The sequence below is a fragment of the Phasianus colchicus genome, chromosome 4, assembly GCF_987193195.1.
Source record: "Phasianus colchicus chromosome 4, bPhaCol1.hap1.1, whole genome shotgun sequence".
NCBI classification, from domain to species: Eukaryota; Metazoa; Chordata; class Aves; order Galliformes; family Phasianidae; genus Phasianus; species Phasianus colchicus.
In genome coordinates, this window is record NC_143439.1 from 42,259,340 (window position 1) to 42,275,968 (window position 16,629).

Here is a 16,629-nt window from a genome sequence, read left to right on the forward strand (position 1 = left end):
TGGCATTTACAATGTAACTTTGATATGAAATAAATTCATTTGCTGGCTTTGACAGCAAAATAAAAGTTGTATCTATTAGCTTACTTACCAAAATTTTTCATTTTGAGAGAAAGCTGTTCAGTTAAGAACATGTCTGAAGACATGAAGATCTGTTTTATTAGAGATAAGTTGTAGTGAGGAACAGAGAGAGACACATGAAGTTGTGCTGCAAACTATAAAGAAGCATATTCTCTGCCATTTTTAGTTGTCAGTGAACATGAGGTTATTGTTAGATGGAAGCTGATACAAGTATGTAGTTCTGTGCTTGAGCCAAGTACTACCTGATTGAGGTGGCTGGATTGCATGGTACTTGGTACAAATACTTGCAGATGTTCAGAGGCTGATCATGCCTTCTTTTGGATGTTGACAAGGCATGATATGTTCTGTGTATGCTTGCAGGCCTGCCGTATAACTGCATACTGTCCGTTCTGAAGCTTTCATGTGTACCAGCAAACTTCCTAGATTCCTCAATATTAATAACTTTAATAGGATATAAGTAATGAGTGATGCATAAATCCAACAGGAGTACAGCTGGCAATAAATTATGCAGGTGTTCATAGCAAGCGAAGCTGTTTGGAGTCTCCTTTGATAATAACTGAATTCTTAGTGTTGAAATCCTCTTCTTTGTTGATTAAGAAGTAGAAAAGAAATTTTACCTTTGAGGCAATTAATTCTCAACTCTGGTGGATGTTTATGCTGGTGAATTTTGAATGAGGTTTATGGTTTTAAGTTAGCTAGCATTTAGAGAATTATGCAAGGCTTAAACTTGGTAAAGCTAATATGTCTTGTCTGAAAAACAAACAATTTATTAGAATGTAACTCCATGTATTGGCAACATGGACAGATTTCATTATAGTCTGTATTTGTAGTTAAATAGAGTGTATTCCATGTTTTAGAGACGCTGCAGAACAATTTATTTTAAAGTATATCTGAAATTATTAAAGGAATGAAAATTGTTTAGGCTCCTCAATCCCATTTTCTGAAGCAGATCTGACTGTTAAGACAAGTTGAGACAACTTAAATTCCTCCTATATTCCCACACCTCAGAGCTTCCCATTGGCTGTCTGAAAACTTTCAAGAGCACCTAGACACTAGGAAGCCCTGAGGCCAAGGCTTGGTGAATACAATCTTTAGAGCCTAAGGGGTTTAAATACAAAATTTAACCTTCACTCAGGAAGGCCAGCCTGCTCATCAGTGGCAAGGAGAGAATCCTTTTCTTACTGCTGAGTGTCTTAACTGGCTGATCTGAGTTGTGCCTTTATGTCCTCTGAGCTGAAATTAAGTTTTTGTAAATTATTAATTCCCTTCTTATTCCACTGGTCTTGGTAAAGATTAGCAATGGTTGACTTTCAACTGATTATATTATTCATTATAATTTTATTTATGTTCTGAAGATGCTTAGTTGCTTTCAGAAATGTCAAGACATTGAAAGACATCAGTTTTATCCTTGTAACTCATGTATAGAAATGTAATTTGCATTAACACTTTTCTTTTATGTTAGCAGATGGACCGTATCTTCAAATCATTGAACAGCCAAAACAGGTAAGAGCACTGCTTGGAAAATCTTTGCAATGCCTATGTCACTGTGTTCAGCTACAAATAAAACTGTGACTTAAGATGAGAAAAAAAGTGTTGAAGAGGTTAAACTTAATAACAAATATCGCACTTAACCATAAGCATTTTTTCCTCTTGCTTTTGTAGTTAAATCGTTTCCTGTTTTGTTCTGTCTTCTTCTCTGTGTCTCTGGAAGTGTCTAAGAAAAAAAAACAAAAACAACTGAGGGTTTAAAAAAATATCTTGCTAGATATAGGCTTTTCATCTTAGAAATGACTCTTCAGTGCCCCAGTATTTCGAAATATAAATTAATAGATATGGAAGATTTTTAGTATTTGTTTCATGTTTCTTGAAAGATGTGAAAGGAAAAGAAAAAAAAAGCAAAAGTTCTGTTCCCAGAAGTTAAAGGAAATTTTGACTTGTGTTTTGCCATCATGAAGAAATTATGTTGTCCTTTGAGATTCCTCTTGTCACAGTTAGCTGTTCTGAATAACTCAAGAAAAAATAAGGATTAATTCTTGAAAGTAACTTTTTCGTGACTCAGATTCTCACTTAAGCTGCCCTGGTGGTGTCCATCCCTATGCACTGGTTAGTTTTCCTGCAACTGAAGTACAAAGTTGCATAAAATCCTAGATCGAGCAGCTGTTAGGTAGACAAGAGTGTCTAGAAGCCATTCTGCTCAGTGCTTGGTCTTCTGCAAAAGCATGTCGCAATCCAGTCACAGCAGAGACATTTGTTTCAGGCACACACTGAGACCATTTTTTTACTTAAGGGAATAGGGGGCAGCTAGGTGTCTCAGGTGAAAAACAGCAGTGTACTGTGAACTCTTCCTTCTTCACAGAATCACAGAATGGCCAGGGCTGGAAGGGACCTTAAGGATCATCTCCAACCCCCCTGCCATGGGCAGGGCCACCAACCTCCACATTTAATACTAGACCAGGTTGCCCAGGGCCCCATCCAGTCTGGCCTTGAACACTTCCACGGACAGGGCATCCACAACCTCTCTGGGCAGCCTGTTCCAGCACCTCACCACTCTCACAGTAAAGAACTTCCCCCTGACATCCAACCTAAATCTTCCCTCCCTCAACTTAAAACCATTTCCCCTCATCCTGCAGTTATCTACCCTTTCAAAGAGTTGATTCCTCTCCTGTTTGTAGGCTCCCTTTGGGTATTGAAAGGCTGCAATGAGGTCACCCCGCAGCCTTCTCTTCTCCAGGCTGAACAAGCCCAGGTCCCTCAGCCTGTCTTCGTAGGGGAGGTGCTCCAGTCCCCTGATCATCTTCGTGGCCCTCCTCTGGATCCTCTCCAACAGCTCCCTGTCTTTCTTGTACTGGGGGCTCCAGACCTGGACTCAGTACTCCAGATGGGGTCTCACAAGAGCAGAGTAGAGGGGGACAATCACCTCCCTGTCCCTGCTGGCCACTCCTCCTTCAGTTTTACTTCATCCTAAATCAGGTCATTCTTTGCATGGCAGAGCCTGTAGTATCAGTGTCTAAAAGGAAGCCACTCTTTCCATCCATGATGTTCCCGTAAGCAGCTCTGTAGTGCAGTACCCATGTAGCAAGCAGGGCAGAGGTTTATACAGTGTCATAAGAGTGATCCACAGGCAGAGTGCTTTTTGGGAATCAAGAGGCATCAGAGAAATATAGGACTGTATGTGTGAGAACACAGCTAGCACTGGAAGGGTGATAGACTGGGGAAGGCTACTCAAATGTCTGCCAGACCTTTAGGCTGTAAGGCATGGCAAGTGAAGAGAGCCTCAGTCATTCCACACATAATGACTCTGGAAACTGCGTTGTGTGCTGGATGCCTTGAGCTCAGGCTCATAGTTGAGCACTTCACTTGGTTGCTCAGCACTCTGTGTGAAAGCAAATATATTATTTAGAATTGATTACATTGTCTGGTTGGGATCTGAACAAAAGACAGATCTTTCCATTTTCTTGAAAGGCATGTTCATAAACTGAAAAGGTTTCAGTGAGATAGATGTAATGATTATAGAGTAATTTTTTGAGCCAGTTCACTCTCAGGCTAATAGAGGCATCAAATTCAGAGATGCTGTCTATTAGACAGAAGCTAAAGATCTTTCATGAATAACGCAACACTTAATGGATGGCCTTGAATACATCAGGAGGGCTGTGTCAGAATTTGCAGGACTGGCGAGTAGGTCTGAAAGTATTCAGGGGTGGGAGAGGGCATATAAAATAGCATAGTTAAGTAGAGTTGAGAGTTACCAAGTACATATGCATAAAATTCACATCTTCTGTATCATATAGAGGACTTAGTAAAGCAAAGGGAATATTATTTTCCTGTAAATAAAAATGGAATACATGGACTGCCGTACTCTAGAGTGATTGCTAATGGGTCATTCAGAGTGCCTTGAAACTTTTGCGAGGCTCCAGGGCTTTGCTCTGCTCAGAGCTACAACTTCCACATGCTTTTCCCACAAGGAAGAAGGATTTCAGTTTCATCCATATTCTTTTCTCTGTGATGCTTTTTTTCCCTGATTGTTTGCAATCTCTACCTAACTATTGTAATTCTACCTGTCTATTGTGACAAAAATAGCATCTATTCTTGTATTATCTGTCATTTATTTATCATCTTGTTTTGAAAGTATAAATAGATCTCTGCTTCAGAATGTCTTCACTTACTGAAAGGAGAATTTCTGGCTGTTTCTAATGTGTAATAGTGGGAATAGAAGAGTTTACCTGGGGCTAGCTCAGTGGTGCTTTGTGAGCTGTCATTCAGACAGCATTTCAGGGATGAACAGCTGTAACTTTAGCACTTGTGGGCTGTTTGGGCAAGTCGTGTGTGTGTGTGCGTGTGTGTGTATGTGCGCACGCATGTGCTTTTTTCAGTTTTGTTTTCAAAGAGCTTTCAAGTTTCTTTTTATTTCCACAGAGGGGCTTTCGATTCCGATACGTATGCGAAGGGCCTTCACATGGTGGACTTCCTGGTGCTTCCAGTGAGAAGAACAAAAAGTCATACCCCCAAGTCAAGGTTAGGACATAAAACATTAATATTTTGCAAACTGAATGTAAGCATATATAAGGACCCTACTGCAAATCAACGTACATTATTATGAAATTACTCACTTTACATGAAGTTGACTGCACTTCATTTTCACTTTAAAAGTGCAGTTGGTTTAAAAAGAAAGTAGTTCTCAGATTCGTGGACTTATTTTGGCACTGTATTTATGTATTAGCTGTTGAACACTAATCTTTCCTGCACCTATCCCCTCGCTGCACTGCTCCTGCACTTACCAATGGAGTTCTTCCCTAAGGTGTGGTTTTAGTATAATGCATGGTCTGAGCTGGTCAGTTACTCTACTACTTGCATAATGCACAGCTTGAATCTACTCAGTTATCCCAGTCCAGTCTGAAATGCTATTTACCTGCTTTCCCTTCCTTGTCTGTTCATGTTACTCCTTACTCAATGGCTCTAGGATATTAAGTCCTTAGGTTCTTAAGGATTTAATCCAGGTAACTTTAAAATCAACCAAAACATGTTATTTTAACAGGAGTAGCATTATATTCAGGAGTTCTGAACCTTTTTTTTCTTTCCAGGAAAAAGATTACGCATGTTAATTAAAGAAACATTCAGAGCTACCGCAATATGAAGACTATAACAGTGATGGTTAACTGTTCTAGGATTAGGGACAAACTTTTATTGCCTAAGGTTCTTGCAGAAAATTCTTTCTGTGTAGAAGAGAGGAAAACATAAACTATGCATTTTCTGCTTTTTTTTTTTTTTTTTTTAAGTTAATGAAAGTCTCAGTCTTGTTGTTATATTACATATTTAGTGAACTTTTACACTAGAGATTGTATCACGAGGAGCAGGATTAATATCTGTTAATTCTGTTGTTGTCTTCTTTACAAGAAGAGAAGGGAATGGAAAGGGTGGCAGTCAGTCAGTCTCTGCGCCGGGCCTTGCTGTGTGCTGCTTGTCAACTTTCTCTTGTACGTGTGTGTAGTTCTTCTGCAATTCTTGAGAAAGGCTAGAGTTTGGAACAGCTGCATCTCCAGAATGAATCAGTACATGCATGACTCAATGGAAAATAATCAGCATTGGTTGAGATAGCCTAGGGTGTTTTAGTCTGGCAAACTGAGAGGAGGATGAGAAATTTAGCCTTGCAAAACTGTTAGGAAAAACTGCTAGCCCAGGCAAAGGTTCTACTTGCATTTTCCTTTCCTATTGTGATGGTGATGATGAACCAGTGAATAAAATTTACTGGTATGTTCGTATGAAAATTATGTACCTCAATGATGCCATGTCTTTGGATTACAATTCCATCTATATTGATAATTAATAAAAATATCAAGTGTTATTGATAATAATTGTCATGCTGTTGTGTTTCCTAAAGGTGTCATGGGACATACAATAGCATGACAAGTATACACACAATGAGAAGTTGTATAGGGAATGGAATTTTTCCATGGAAAAACTAGAAAGCAAAATGTTCTTTGGCTTTCCATCAAACCTCCTGTTTTCATTGATCATCAGATTTTAATTTCATCTAAAGCTCTCCCAACACACGTGTCCTGTCCCCTCCCTCCCTCTTGTCCTTCTGTGTGCATCTGGGTTTTTTCTACTACAAATCCCCGCATGGCAACACCTGCTGGGAGAGGCTGGCAAAGGAACACAACAAGTAAATTCCTCAAGGCCGTTACTTGTTACTGCTTGTTCTTGATTCAAGTGGTGCCAGCGAATAGAGAAGCATTTCACACCTTTTCCTGTAAGTCTCTCTGGTGTTTTGTCAAAGGGTGCTCACCTTGTCATAAATGAGGTGAGCACATTTGAAGATTATTGTATTTTATTTGATTTTTTACAGTTACACCAAGACTTTCACCATAAAACTTTCATTTGCTGATCAGAGTGATGTGAAAGGACAGTAGTGTGTTTTGAACTTTAATGTAAAAAAAAACAAACAACAAACTCATCTTTGTGACAGATCTTCAAACCTTGGCTATGAGGTGATCTGTACAGCTGACACCAGGATCTTTCTTCTGCTTGGCCAACTCTGCACAAAAAGCTGATATAACTTATCAATAGGCACCACGGAGCGTTCTGAGAATAGATGTTTTCAGTGCACAAAAAATTGTTGTAGTCTCCCTGCACCCTTTTCATAGGATTATGCATTGTAGACCTGAAGAAAACGCAGTGATCTGATATGACCTCTTGAATAATGTGGACTACTGAATCTCAACCAACTTTTTTTCCTGCACCTACTCCCTTACTTCTAGCTGAGCTGGAATGTATGAATATGTGTCTTTCATTTAAAGGCTGGAGAGCTGAAGACTCTGCCATGTGTCTCTGAGCAAGATGTTTTGGTAGTTAATTACGCATTTAACCACACCCTGTAGAGCATATTAGAAGATGGTGCATGTCAGGAGTTAGTGTAGCAGTTCTGCTTTGCGTTTGAGACAAAACTGCACTGCCTGGTGCACTGCCTGGTAACTTGGAATTGATTTTAAGACTCTAGTTTTAACAGCATGTATAGCCTGGTTAGCAGTAGTATTTTTACTATAATTCCGAGGATAGAATTCATTCAACTTAATGGAATTGTATTCCTTTGTTTACAGCTGTCTTTGCTACCAGTAATCCTACTAGTATGTACAGAAAGTGCTACATGCTTACAAGATTACATGAGTTTTATATATCCTTACAGAGGAACTATAGATATTGAACAAACTATAGTGAAGAACTTCTTTTCTGTCCAGAAAGGTTGTGGAATCCTGTCTCTCTCATCAGTCTCCCTGTCTGAATGCCTGCCTGTGCGATCTACTTTAGAGAACCTGCTTTAGCAGGCGGGTTGGACATGAAAATCTCTAGAAGTCCCTTCCAACCCCTACGGTTTTGTGATTCTGTGAAGCTAGATTTAAGGATAAGTTATGTAAAATTATTCATTTAAATTTCATTTTTGTCTGCTTAGTGGAAACAATGCAATAGCAGAAAGTTGTAACATTTAGAACAGATGAAATTATGGCTTTTGAGCTGTTGGCTCTTTATTAGCTGGTTCAAGCAAAGAACATTTGAGAGTTCTGTATAGTTGTTCTATAGCCAAATAATAACAGATATGCTTTCCTAAAATCTTCTGAAGAGTTTTAGGAAAAAAAAAACACCACCAAAAGAACAAAGAACAAGGTTGTCTGATATCACCAGCTTACTGAACTACCTTCCATTCTTATTCATAAGATGCTTGTTCTGATATATTTGGAAAACTGCCAGAAAACTTCCATAGAATATTTCCACTTGCCTTTTTTACATGTTTGTATGTCCTGATCTTCCATACTGATATTGGCGTATTCAAGCTTGACACTGATACAGTTTTGGGTGTGAAAAGAATTTACTGAAAACAGTGGTGTGACGGAAATGTCCTGAGTTTTCATTTCCCTTGGGGCAAATCTACATGGGTGGCTGCACACAATTTCAAGTTGTCTATTCTGTGAGCTGGATGTAAATGAGTTTCAGCCTAAAGGCTGAGTAACCACATTGCTCAGAGATGTGCCCAAGCTAATGAGCGCTGTCTCTGTACCCATGAGTTTGGATGTAGAGCAGTTCAGCTTGAGGATCAAAGCTGAGTCCCATTTAGGCAGCCCTGAACTCAGGTACCCAAATAAGAGCACTGCCCATCCAGACATGTCCTTAGGCTATCCTAAATTATACTTCAATTTGGAGATAAGCGTTCTCATTGAAATCAGGGGGATTTCAGCACCTAATTCAAGTTCGGGAGGAGCATTTGCAGAAAATGAGGCAAGTTGTTTGGTTGATAAACTTGTTAAAGAAAGCTTTTTCCACTCCATAGAAATTAAATTGTGGAGTGTTAGTTTGCTGATTACAGGTTAAAGATTAATTCATTCAAGAGCGGAATTGAGAAATAATCACTAGTGGACAATAAACAGATATTTTTTGTATAAATCTGTAATTCCCATTGAAAGCCTGCACTGAAGCAAGTCAGCCAAAGGTAAATCCATTGAGGTTTGTGCTTTTTGCTGCCAAAGTTGGTTAGGCCAAGTCTGAAGCGCTGAGTCCATTTACTCAGGCTTCTAAAGCAGTACGTCGGAATCTGTGACCTCAAATTCGGAGAGGATCAAAAGATTTAAAACTCCCATTGATTTAAGTTACTGTACATTGTTTATTCTCGGGCTTCTAAATAAGTACTTTAGTGCCTAAAAAATTCCTACCAAGTTTGAAATGTATGTTAGGCTGGCAACTCATATTTGGCATTTACAAAGAATGAGTGATGCCTCATCTGTGGAACTTTTCTTGTATTTATGACAACACTGCTGGTCATACTCAAAAGGTCAGGCAAGATTGGGGATGTAGCTTCTATAACAAAACGATTAGAAAGAGAAATACTTATTTTTATCTTTGCTGGCTTTGTATGTTTGACATGGTCTTTTCCATCATTTGCTTTCTTTAGTTAACTAGTTGGTTTCACTTCTTGCTTGTATGAGTAACTGGAAAAAACATCTTTCTACTTGAAAGATGTTTTTTATGAAGTTTTTGTAAAGTTGTAGAATGTATTAAAAAAAAATCTAGGGGGTTGGATCTCAAAAAGATGTGGAATAACTGAAAAAAAAATCAACTTTTGTTTTGAAATTTCAAGTTCACAGAGTCCTTTTAATCTCTCAGGCAAATCTCTCTCAAACAGGAACAGCCGATAAATGTGAGCCTGAAGCATTTTAACTTTTTCAGATTAGATCAATTGAATGTGCTTCAGTACGGGATGTAATCAAGTATTACAGCTATGCTTCTTCCCAGGAACTCCTTATTTTCTTTTTTCTCCCCTATCTTCAATTTGATGTTCAGTGGCTATTTTTTTTTCAGATCCCAGATCTGCTTTGGAGCAGTATAGCACCCAACTGCTGTCTCCATCTCATTGCAGATAGCTTTTTTTTTTTTTTCTGTCAACACCATAATCTTTGTACTCCTGTACAGATATCCAGTATTGTAATATGCTGTCTACCTTCTAGCACCTTTGACTGCATTTTCTATGTGAAGTAAAAGGTGGCAGTTATTTGTATATATTAATACCTGAATACATTTTGGATTATTCAGCAGTTGTGATGGTATCAATGATTCAAGGATACCCCAAAATGATTTCAGACTTATTTTAGGTTACATAAGGATGGTTAACCACTGGGGCTGTTTTTCTGGGTGCAGATGAGCTGGATGTCACAAAATCTTGTAGGAAGGTCCGCCTGTAAAGCAAAGGAAGCATCCTATAGCCTTTGCAGCATAGAATTTCAGCCTAGAAAAGAGTCTTTTCTTGCCAAATGATCTATATAAAGTATTAGATTTTAAGAACTTTTTTTTTTTTTTTCTCTCACCTAAGAAGAGACTACAAAGATGGTGCAGAGCTGAGTAACATGGGAAAATTGCAATCTGGTTACCACTGCAGCTATATGTTCTGCTTTCAGAGGCTGGAAAGTCCTTGCCGTGCACCAGTCCTACCTACAGTTTCACTGTGGTTTCTACAGCTGATGAAGGGTTGTCTTGAACTTTTCTGAAGTGACACAAGAACATGCATGTTACTCATAATGAATATAATGCTGTAGATGTGCTGGGAACTTTCTAGCAGGAAAAGCCTTTCTTAGTTAGGGATGAAAAGAAAATATTTTTGAAAACTTAGTTGTAGTAATGAAGGTGACATTTAGCACAAAATGTAATGTTTTTATTTTCAGTTCATTTTATGAATGTTACACAGAGATTCCTGCATTTTCTCACTGCTGAGAATGATAGAAATGACAAAGCAGGGATTATTCTGCATGTTTGTATTGTTTCAATCCAGGAGCGATTACAGATGAAAGCACAAGTACTCCCCTGTGAAAGTGCCACTTGTAAATCACCCATGACTACAGTTTTATACGGTTATCTCACAAGCAATGAGTAGTGAGAAGACTTTTGCACACCTGTTTCTCCTGGAACAGTTTTTTCATACTTTGGGTTTTTTTATTGTTAGCAGCAAATTGGAAGACGTTGAAGACGCATGTTACAAGTATGCAGAGTGTTTCAGCTGTGATGGAATGCATTCAAGAGAGGGGTTAAATGGAGTGAAGGAGGCTAGCAGGACTTATAATGTGGTGAAGCTGTGGCAATCCCTGGTTATCAGCGTTTTATCAACAATATAACCTTAAGTGTTCAGTTCATCACTGATTCATCACTTTAATGTTCATCGTGATCCTTTAATACCTTAGTTGATTAGATCTATGAGCTACTGTAATACAAAGAACTTTTCCTCAGGCAAATGAGAAGAAACCTTAGAGGAGGAGGGAAAAAAACAACATTGATAAAAGGGTTAATTAAGTGAATTGGAAGGGAAGGTAATGTTTGCTTTTTTTAAAATCAAGATAATTTTATATTTGTTATAATTTGAAAATGATGTGTAACAGATAACTGAGTTGAAGTATATTATCCATGAGGAGAAAAAAATAATGTTTTAAATAATACATAAAACAAATAACTGGTATTAATAAATGGTACTTTGTTAGTAATTGTAGGGTTTTTTTGGTTTGTTTTTTTTTTGAAGCATTACTTGACATCACAATTTTAAAAGCTGTTGAGAATGTAGGGTGATCAGAAGCTCTGATGGAGGGAGGCAGGAAGCTTTCTAGTGTTCCAGAGTGCCTGTGAAGGAATCCAGATCATCCTAAATGCAGTCCTGCAAAACCTTAGATGGGGTTTTAGTGTATATTCTCACCTATGCTTATGGACAGTATGTACTGGGGGCTGGTTTATGTGTTGATGTAACTTGTGATCTAACAAAATACCTATGAATACAGAATTCTTCCACTTCAAAATCTCTACCTGAGCGATCATTGTAATGAGAGCAAAATACTTTAAAGTCATTATAATATTTACAAATATTTGAAAAAATTTTTGAGTTTGGCAAAAAAATGCAGATATTTTGTTGAAGAGATGCATGTTTTAATGTGATTCTTAACACGTAGCAATGTCTAATGTGAATTTAATGTACTAAGGTAAGTTTATGGAGAGCAATGTGGTATAACTAACCAGAAAATAAAGATAATAATAGTGATATGGAAAACAGAAGGTTGCTTTTCCTTATGTTTGTTTTATTTCTTTACTTTTTTGTCACTACTACTTCCATTCGTGTATCAATTTTAATTACAAATGAATTGTTGGCTTTTTTTTTTTTTTTTTTTTTTTGGTGGTGACCTGGTACAGTTAGTTTGTCTCATGAGAAAATACGCATCTCTCCTAAGCAAGCTTGATTGTACTTTGCTGACAGAAAATATTCCACTGGAATTACTGTTTGGTCCATTTTAAGGACATCGGTTTTACATTTATTTACAGATTTGCAACTATGTTGGACCTGCAAAAGTAATCGTCCAGTTAGTTACTAATGGGAAATACGTCCACTTGCACGCTCACAGCTTGGTGGGTAAATTTTGTGAAGATGGAGTATGCACAGTCAATGCAGGACCGAAAGACATGGTTGTTGGGTAAGTCTGTCAAATGTATTTGTAAAGCTTAGAGGGAGAGGGAGAGAATTGATTTGGTCACAGTTTTGATCAGTATTTCACCTTTGCTGAAATCTGCCATAGAAATACAGTGAAGAGAAAAGCTTTAAGAAAATGAGGTTAGTAAATTTGAAATTAAGGCAAGACAGGTATAAACATGAAACTACTAAATGAGTCAAACTTCTTAAGTTTAAAGCAATAAGATTATAGTGAAATTGTAGTTGGTCTGTTCTTGTTTAATTTAAAGGAGTAATTGTTTATATCAGTAAATGGAACTCAGGCTCCTGTCTACGTTTTCAGTCTTAGATCAGGTTTCATGCTGGCTGTGAGTTTTAGTTCTGTGATCTCAAGAATGTCTTTGTTGGTAAAGAAGTAGTTTAAAAAGCTGAGAAGGTTGGGAAAGAGATTCTTTTAAACTGTAACTTTTGATGTCCAAGCCCAGTGTGCTGACTTTACCAAGCACAGCAATTTAAATAACTTTATTTGAAATGCTCCTTTTCATCTTGAAAAGTTTGGCTCATTTCCTAACCTGTCTTGTTTTTCATCAGATGTTTAGAAACAGCTTTCCTATCCTCAATTGACCCAAAATTGAGTTATTGTCTTGATTTCATACTTCCAGATATAATTGATTTTTGAATGTGCCAGGGGACTTTTACTAAAGCACATTTTGTATTACAGATATTGTCATTCTAAGAGGTACCTGAAGTGTTTTGCTGAATGTCCAGAACCTAGTTTCAACCATTTTCTTTGAAAAATATACACTGCTTTTAGCTTTTGAGCTTGCTCTCCTAATCAATTTGATCTGACCAAAACTTTTCAGATAGATTACTTTCACAGTAACTGTAGAATTACGTATTAATGACAGCTCAAACAAAGTGTGACAACTAAATTTTGAAATGTTTTATAAATTGCTTCCACACCATAAGCCTGAAAACTTAAAGGTTACTTCTTACGCCATGGGAAAATCCTGTGCAACCGTATGATCGCTGCCATATGATGGTTTGCATTTGACATACTTTTTAAGCTTGGCTGCAATTGTCACGCTGAAGTTCATTGGAAATGCTTCCTCCAATAAGAGAATGACTGCCTGCTGCAGGTTTGCCTAAAGCATCACAAAATCAATTAATCAACATTCGGCAGGTTTGCAAACCTTGGAATACTTCACGTCACGAAGAAGAAAGTATTTGAAACTCTGGAAACACGCATGATCGATGCTTGCAAAAAAGGATACAACCCAGGACTCTTGGTGCATCCTGAACTTGGCTATCTGCAGGCAGAAGGATGTGGAGACAGACAGCTAACTGGTATGTGGAAACAATGATCTGATTTTAATAGGTTTTTAGAAAGAAAAAGAAGGAAGAAAATGGCTTAGCTTCTGAAAATGCAAATTTTTACCCAGAAAAAGACCCCGAGTAGGAAAACAGCTTATGGCTATGCAATAGAGGTTGTATATTACTACTGTGTTTTAGGGAATCAGAAAGTCTTTTGCTGTGAATGAGAATGGAGCAACTTCTTCCGTAGCTACCTGTACTCATCTCTGCACTTCTATTTCATTGTTCTTATCCTATTTAGTGAAGTGACAAATAGTCATTTTGCGTCACTGCTGTGAGACGTGATATCTTTAACTGTGAGGACCTTATTTGAGAGTTCCTTTTTTCATTCATCTGCACTTCACGCACATCCCTGTTAAACCTCAGGTCTGTATTGCGTTCAGGAGCTGTATTGAGGGACTAGCTTTTTCTTTATCACTGGTGCTAGTCATTCAAACCTCCTTAGAGGCAGAATCCATCCTTTTCACAACCTTTATGAACAGAGAGCAGAAAAGAGTCACTTTGTGTCTCTTAATTATATACCTTATCTTAAATAACACGTGGTTCACAAACTTCAAATTGAATGCAGTATATTGTAAATAGGTCCTCCTCTATGAATAAGAAGATGGAAACAGAAGGGTACTAAGTGAAAAATAAATTGCTCTTGGTGCCTATTGATAATAATCTTTGGAAAATGCTCAGTCTCCCCCACCTTGTGCTAATTTGTCTGTGCTAATTTATTGGTTCCAGAACGAGAAAGAGAAATTATTCGCCAGGCAGCAGTACAGCAGACAAAAGAAATGGATCTCAGTGTGGTGCGTCTTATGTTTACAGCCTTTCTTCCTGACAGTAATGGTGGTTTCACACGGAGGCTTGATCCTGTTATATCGGATGCAATATATGACAGCAGTGAGTATATTTGGCATTATTTACTGTCTCAATATGAGGCACATCTCTGTACATACAAAAATGCTGGTATTGCTGTACTTAGGTAGCCCATAGATAATTGGCCCCATGTCTGTCCAAGTACATATGCTGTCATTCTGTTCTTAATAGATGCTGTTGTAAGCCCTAAAGCGAGATTTTATTTTGCTGTTAGCATGTTTAATCCTGCCACCTGTGTTACGAGAATACTGTAAATTCTTTTTATAACGTGTTTGAATTTTGCAAACTTGTCTTCAGTTGCTTTCTGTGGCAAATCCTTGTCATGCAAGATGTGAAGGAAAAATGTATTTCAGTTTTTATTGAGAATTATACACTTTTCATTTTGCTGGGCATCTACTTGTCCTTGTTTTGTGACACTAGCATTACCAGAAGTTTTCATCCATTTACCTTGGACCTGTTAGTATTTTTATACTTGTATCATGTCTCTCTATTTGTAGCTTTTCTAAGTGAATATCTTCGCTTTGTGCTTGTGCTTTTGGATTATACTTAGTGGTTTTACCTGAACCCTTTCTGCTGCTTGAGGTTTCTTCCTTGTAGCTGTGTGTCGCCATGTTTCTGGTAATTATTCTGTAATGAGTCAGAAAAAGTACCTTTTTTTTTTCTTGGTGCAACAGTCACATGTACGTCATCACTTTCTAAGGACTAAGTTTAAATGAGAAGGTCTTAAATGCAGCTGTTCTAAAGCAACTTTAGTCTATTGCTTGCTGTCAGTTGGAGAATGTAGTGCCCATATGTCTATTATTTTGTAGCATACATGTCCCTTGTTTTCTGAATGAGAAAATGGTCTTTTCATCTGCAAGCTGAAGTGATTTAACTGATAGTGTCTTTAAGGAATATTGATCTTTGGTACTAACCGTTACAGATTCTATTTGTTATCTTACTCTAAAGTGTGTAATGATAAAGAGTATTGCTAAAGCAGAGAGGAAGAGAAGGGCAAAGAAACAACAGAGGCAGAATAGTGAAAGATGGAGGGTGACTTTACACGATCTGATGGTGATGGGACAAGGTGGAATGGTTTTGAACAAAAGAGAGATCTATATGGGTTGCTAGGAGTAAAGTCTTTACTCAGAGTGTGGTGAGGCACTATTACAAGTTGGCCAGAGAACTTGTGGATGCCTTGTCTCTGGAGGTTTTCAAGGCCAGGTTGGTTGGGGCCCTGGGTAGCCTGATATAGTGGGTGAATTCATGTTTGATTCCAAAATATTTTTCTAGGGGCTGTTGTTTTTTCATTATGTCCTTTGTTGAACCATTCAAGTCCCTTCCACAGAGCAGACACAATTTGTTGTAGCACAATTGTCTATGACAGTTGCTTTTAATTATCAGATAATAGTTGTATCTCAAGGACCAATAGGAAATCCATTGATGCCTCTGCTAAATCTTTAGAGGTGAGCTTTTTGATCACAGTCTGATGTGTTGGTCCAGAACCGAGGTTGCTTTCAAGTAAGCCAGAGAGCAGAGCAAGCTTTGCATGTTACATTAAACTAATGACATAAAGGTAACCGCTTTCAACACTGCCCTGTCACCAAGAAAATAGGAAGGAAAATATGTTCTCTTATAGTGCACTCCTCTTATAAAGTTATTGTTAATGCAAATGCAGTTCACTACTCTATTATTTTAATAAGGTAATTTGCTGGAATGGCCAGAGCCTTATTTTATAGTTCGCAGTTTAGTCAAAGCCTAGAGGATACAAGATTACATCCTTCAGATGAAAAATTAATTCTTTTAAAAAATTTAGACAAATTTATGTAGGCTGTATTGGGGGCTTGTCTTTCTATTGCATTTGTATTTTTTGTATTTTTATTTTTATTCTTTTGTAATCTAATATTGTTATGAAAATAATTGTTTTTTAAAATCTTTTCTTTTCAATAGAAGCACCCAATGCTTCCAACTTAAAAATTGTAAGAATGGACAGAACAGCAGGGTGTGTAACAGGAGGGGAAGAGATTTACCTTCTCTGTGACAAGGTTCAGAAAGGTAAGTGTCCTGAGTATTGTAAGACATTCCAGGATGTTCATCTGGAATACACATGAAGCCTGCTCTGCTGTCTTGCTCTTCTCCTGTTCTGATAGCACAGCAGGATATGAGTGCTCTATTTTTCTGGAAACCAGGCCAGCAGGAAATAGTCTTGCAAACTAAATTGAACTTGTGTTGCCTCCTCAGAGACCAACTTTGTTCTTCTCAGATTTCTGCTCTTGCCTGTGTTCTGTTTTTCATGGGTAATGGGTGATCTTTGACTCCATTAACACCTGCTCTGAATTATTCTAAAGTTTCTGATTGAATGTTAAGTTTTTGACTAT

The 16,629-nt window shown here is 37.8% G+C and overlaps 1 protein-coding gene across 2 annotated transcripts in view; it reads left to right on the top strand.

The window, feature by feature from the left end:
- NFKB1 (nuclear factor kappa B subunit 1) overlaps positions 1–16,629 on the top strand; it is a 59,029-nt gene that overhangs the window by 20,948 nt on the left and 21,452 nt on the right. Inside the window, exons 4-9 of one of the 2 annotated variants that reach the window (XM_031608833.2) lie at positions 1,544–1,581; positions 4,492–4,590; positions 11,911–12,059; positions 13,218–13,381; positions 14,138–14,296; positions 16,202–16,306. In XM_031608833.2, coding sequence (XP_031464693.2) covers positions 1,544–1,581; positions 4,492–4,590; positions 11,911–12,059; positions 13,218–13,381; positions 14,138–14,296; positions 16,202–16,306 — 714 coding nt within the window. Of the gene's footprint in view, positions 1–1,540; positions 1,582–4,491; positions 4,591–11,910; positions 12,060–13,217; positions 13,382–14,137; positions 14,297–16,201; positions 16,307–16,629 lie in introns of both variants that reach the window. The other variant, XM_031608831.2, reaches the window with a different exon arrangement.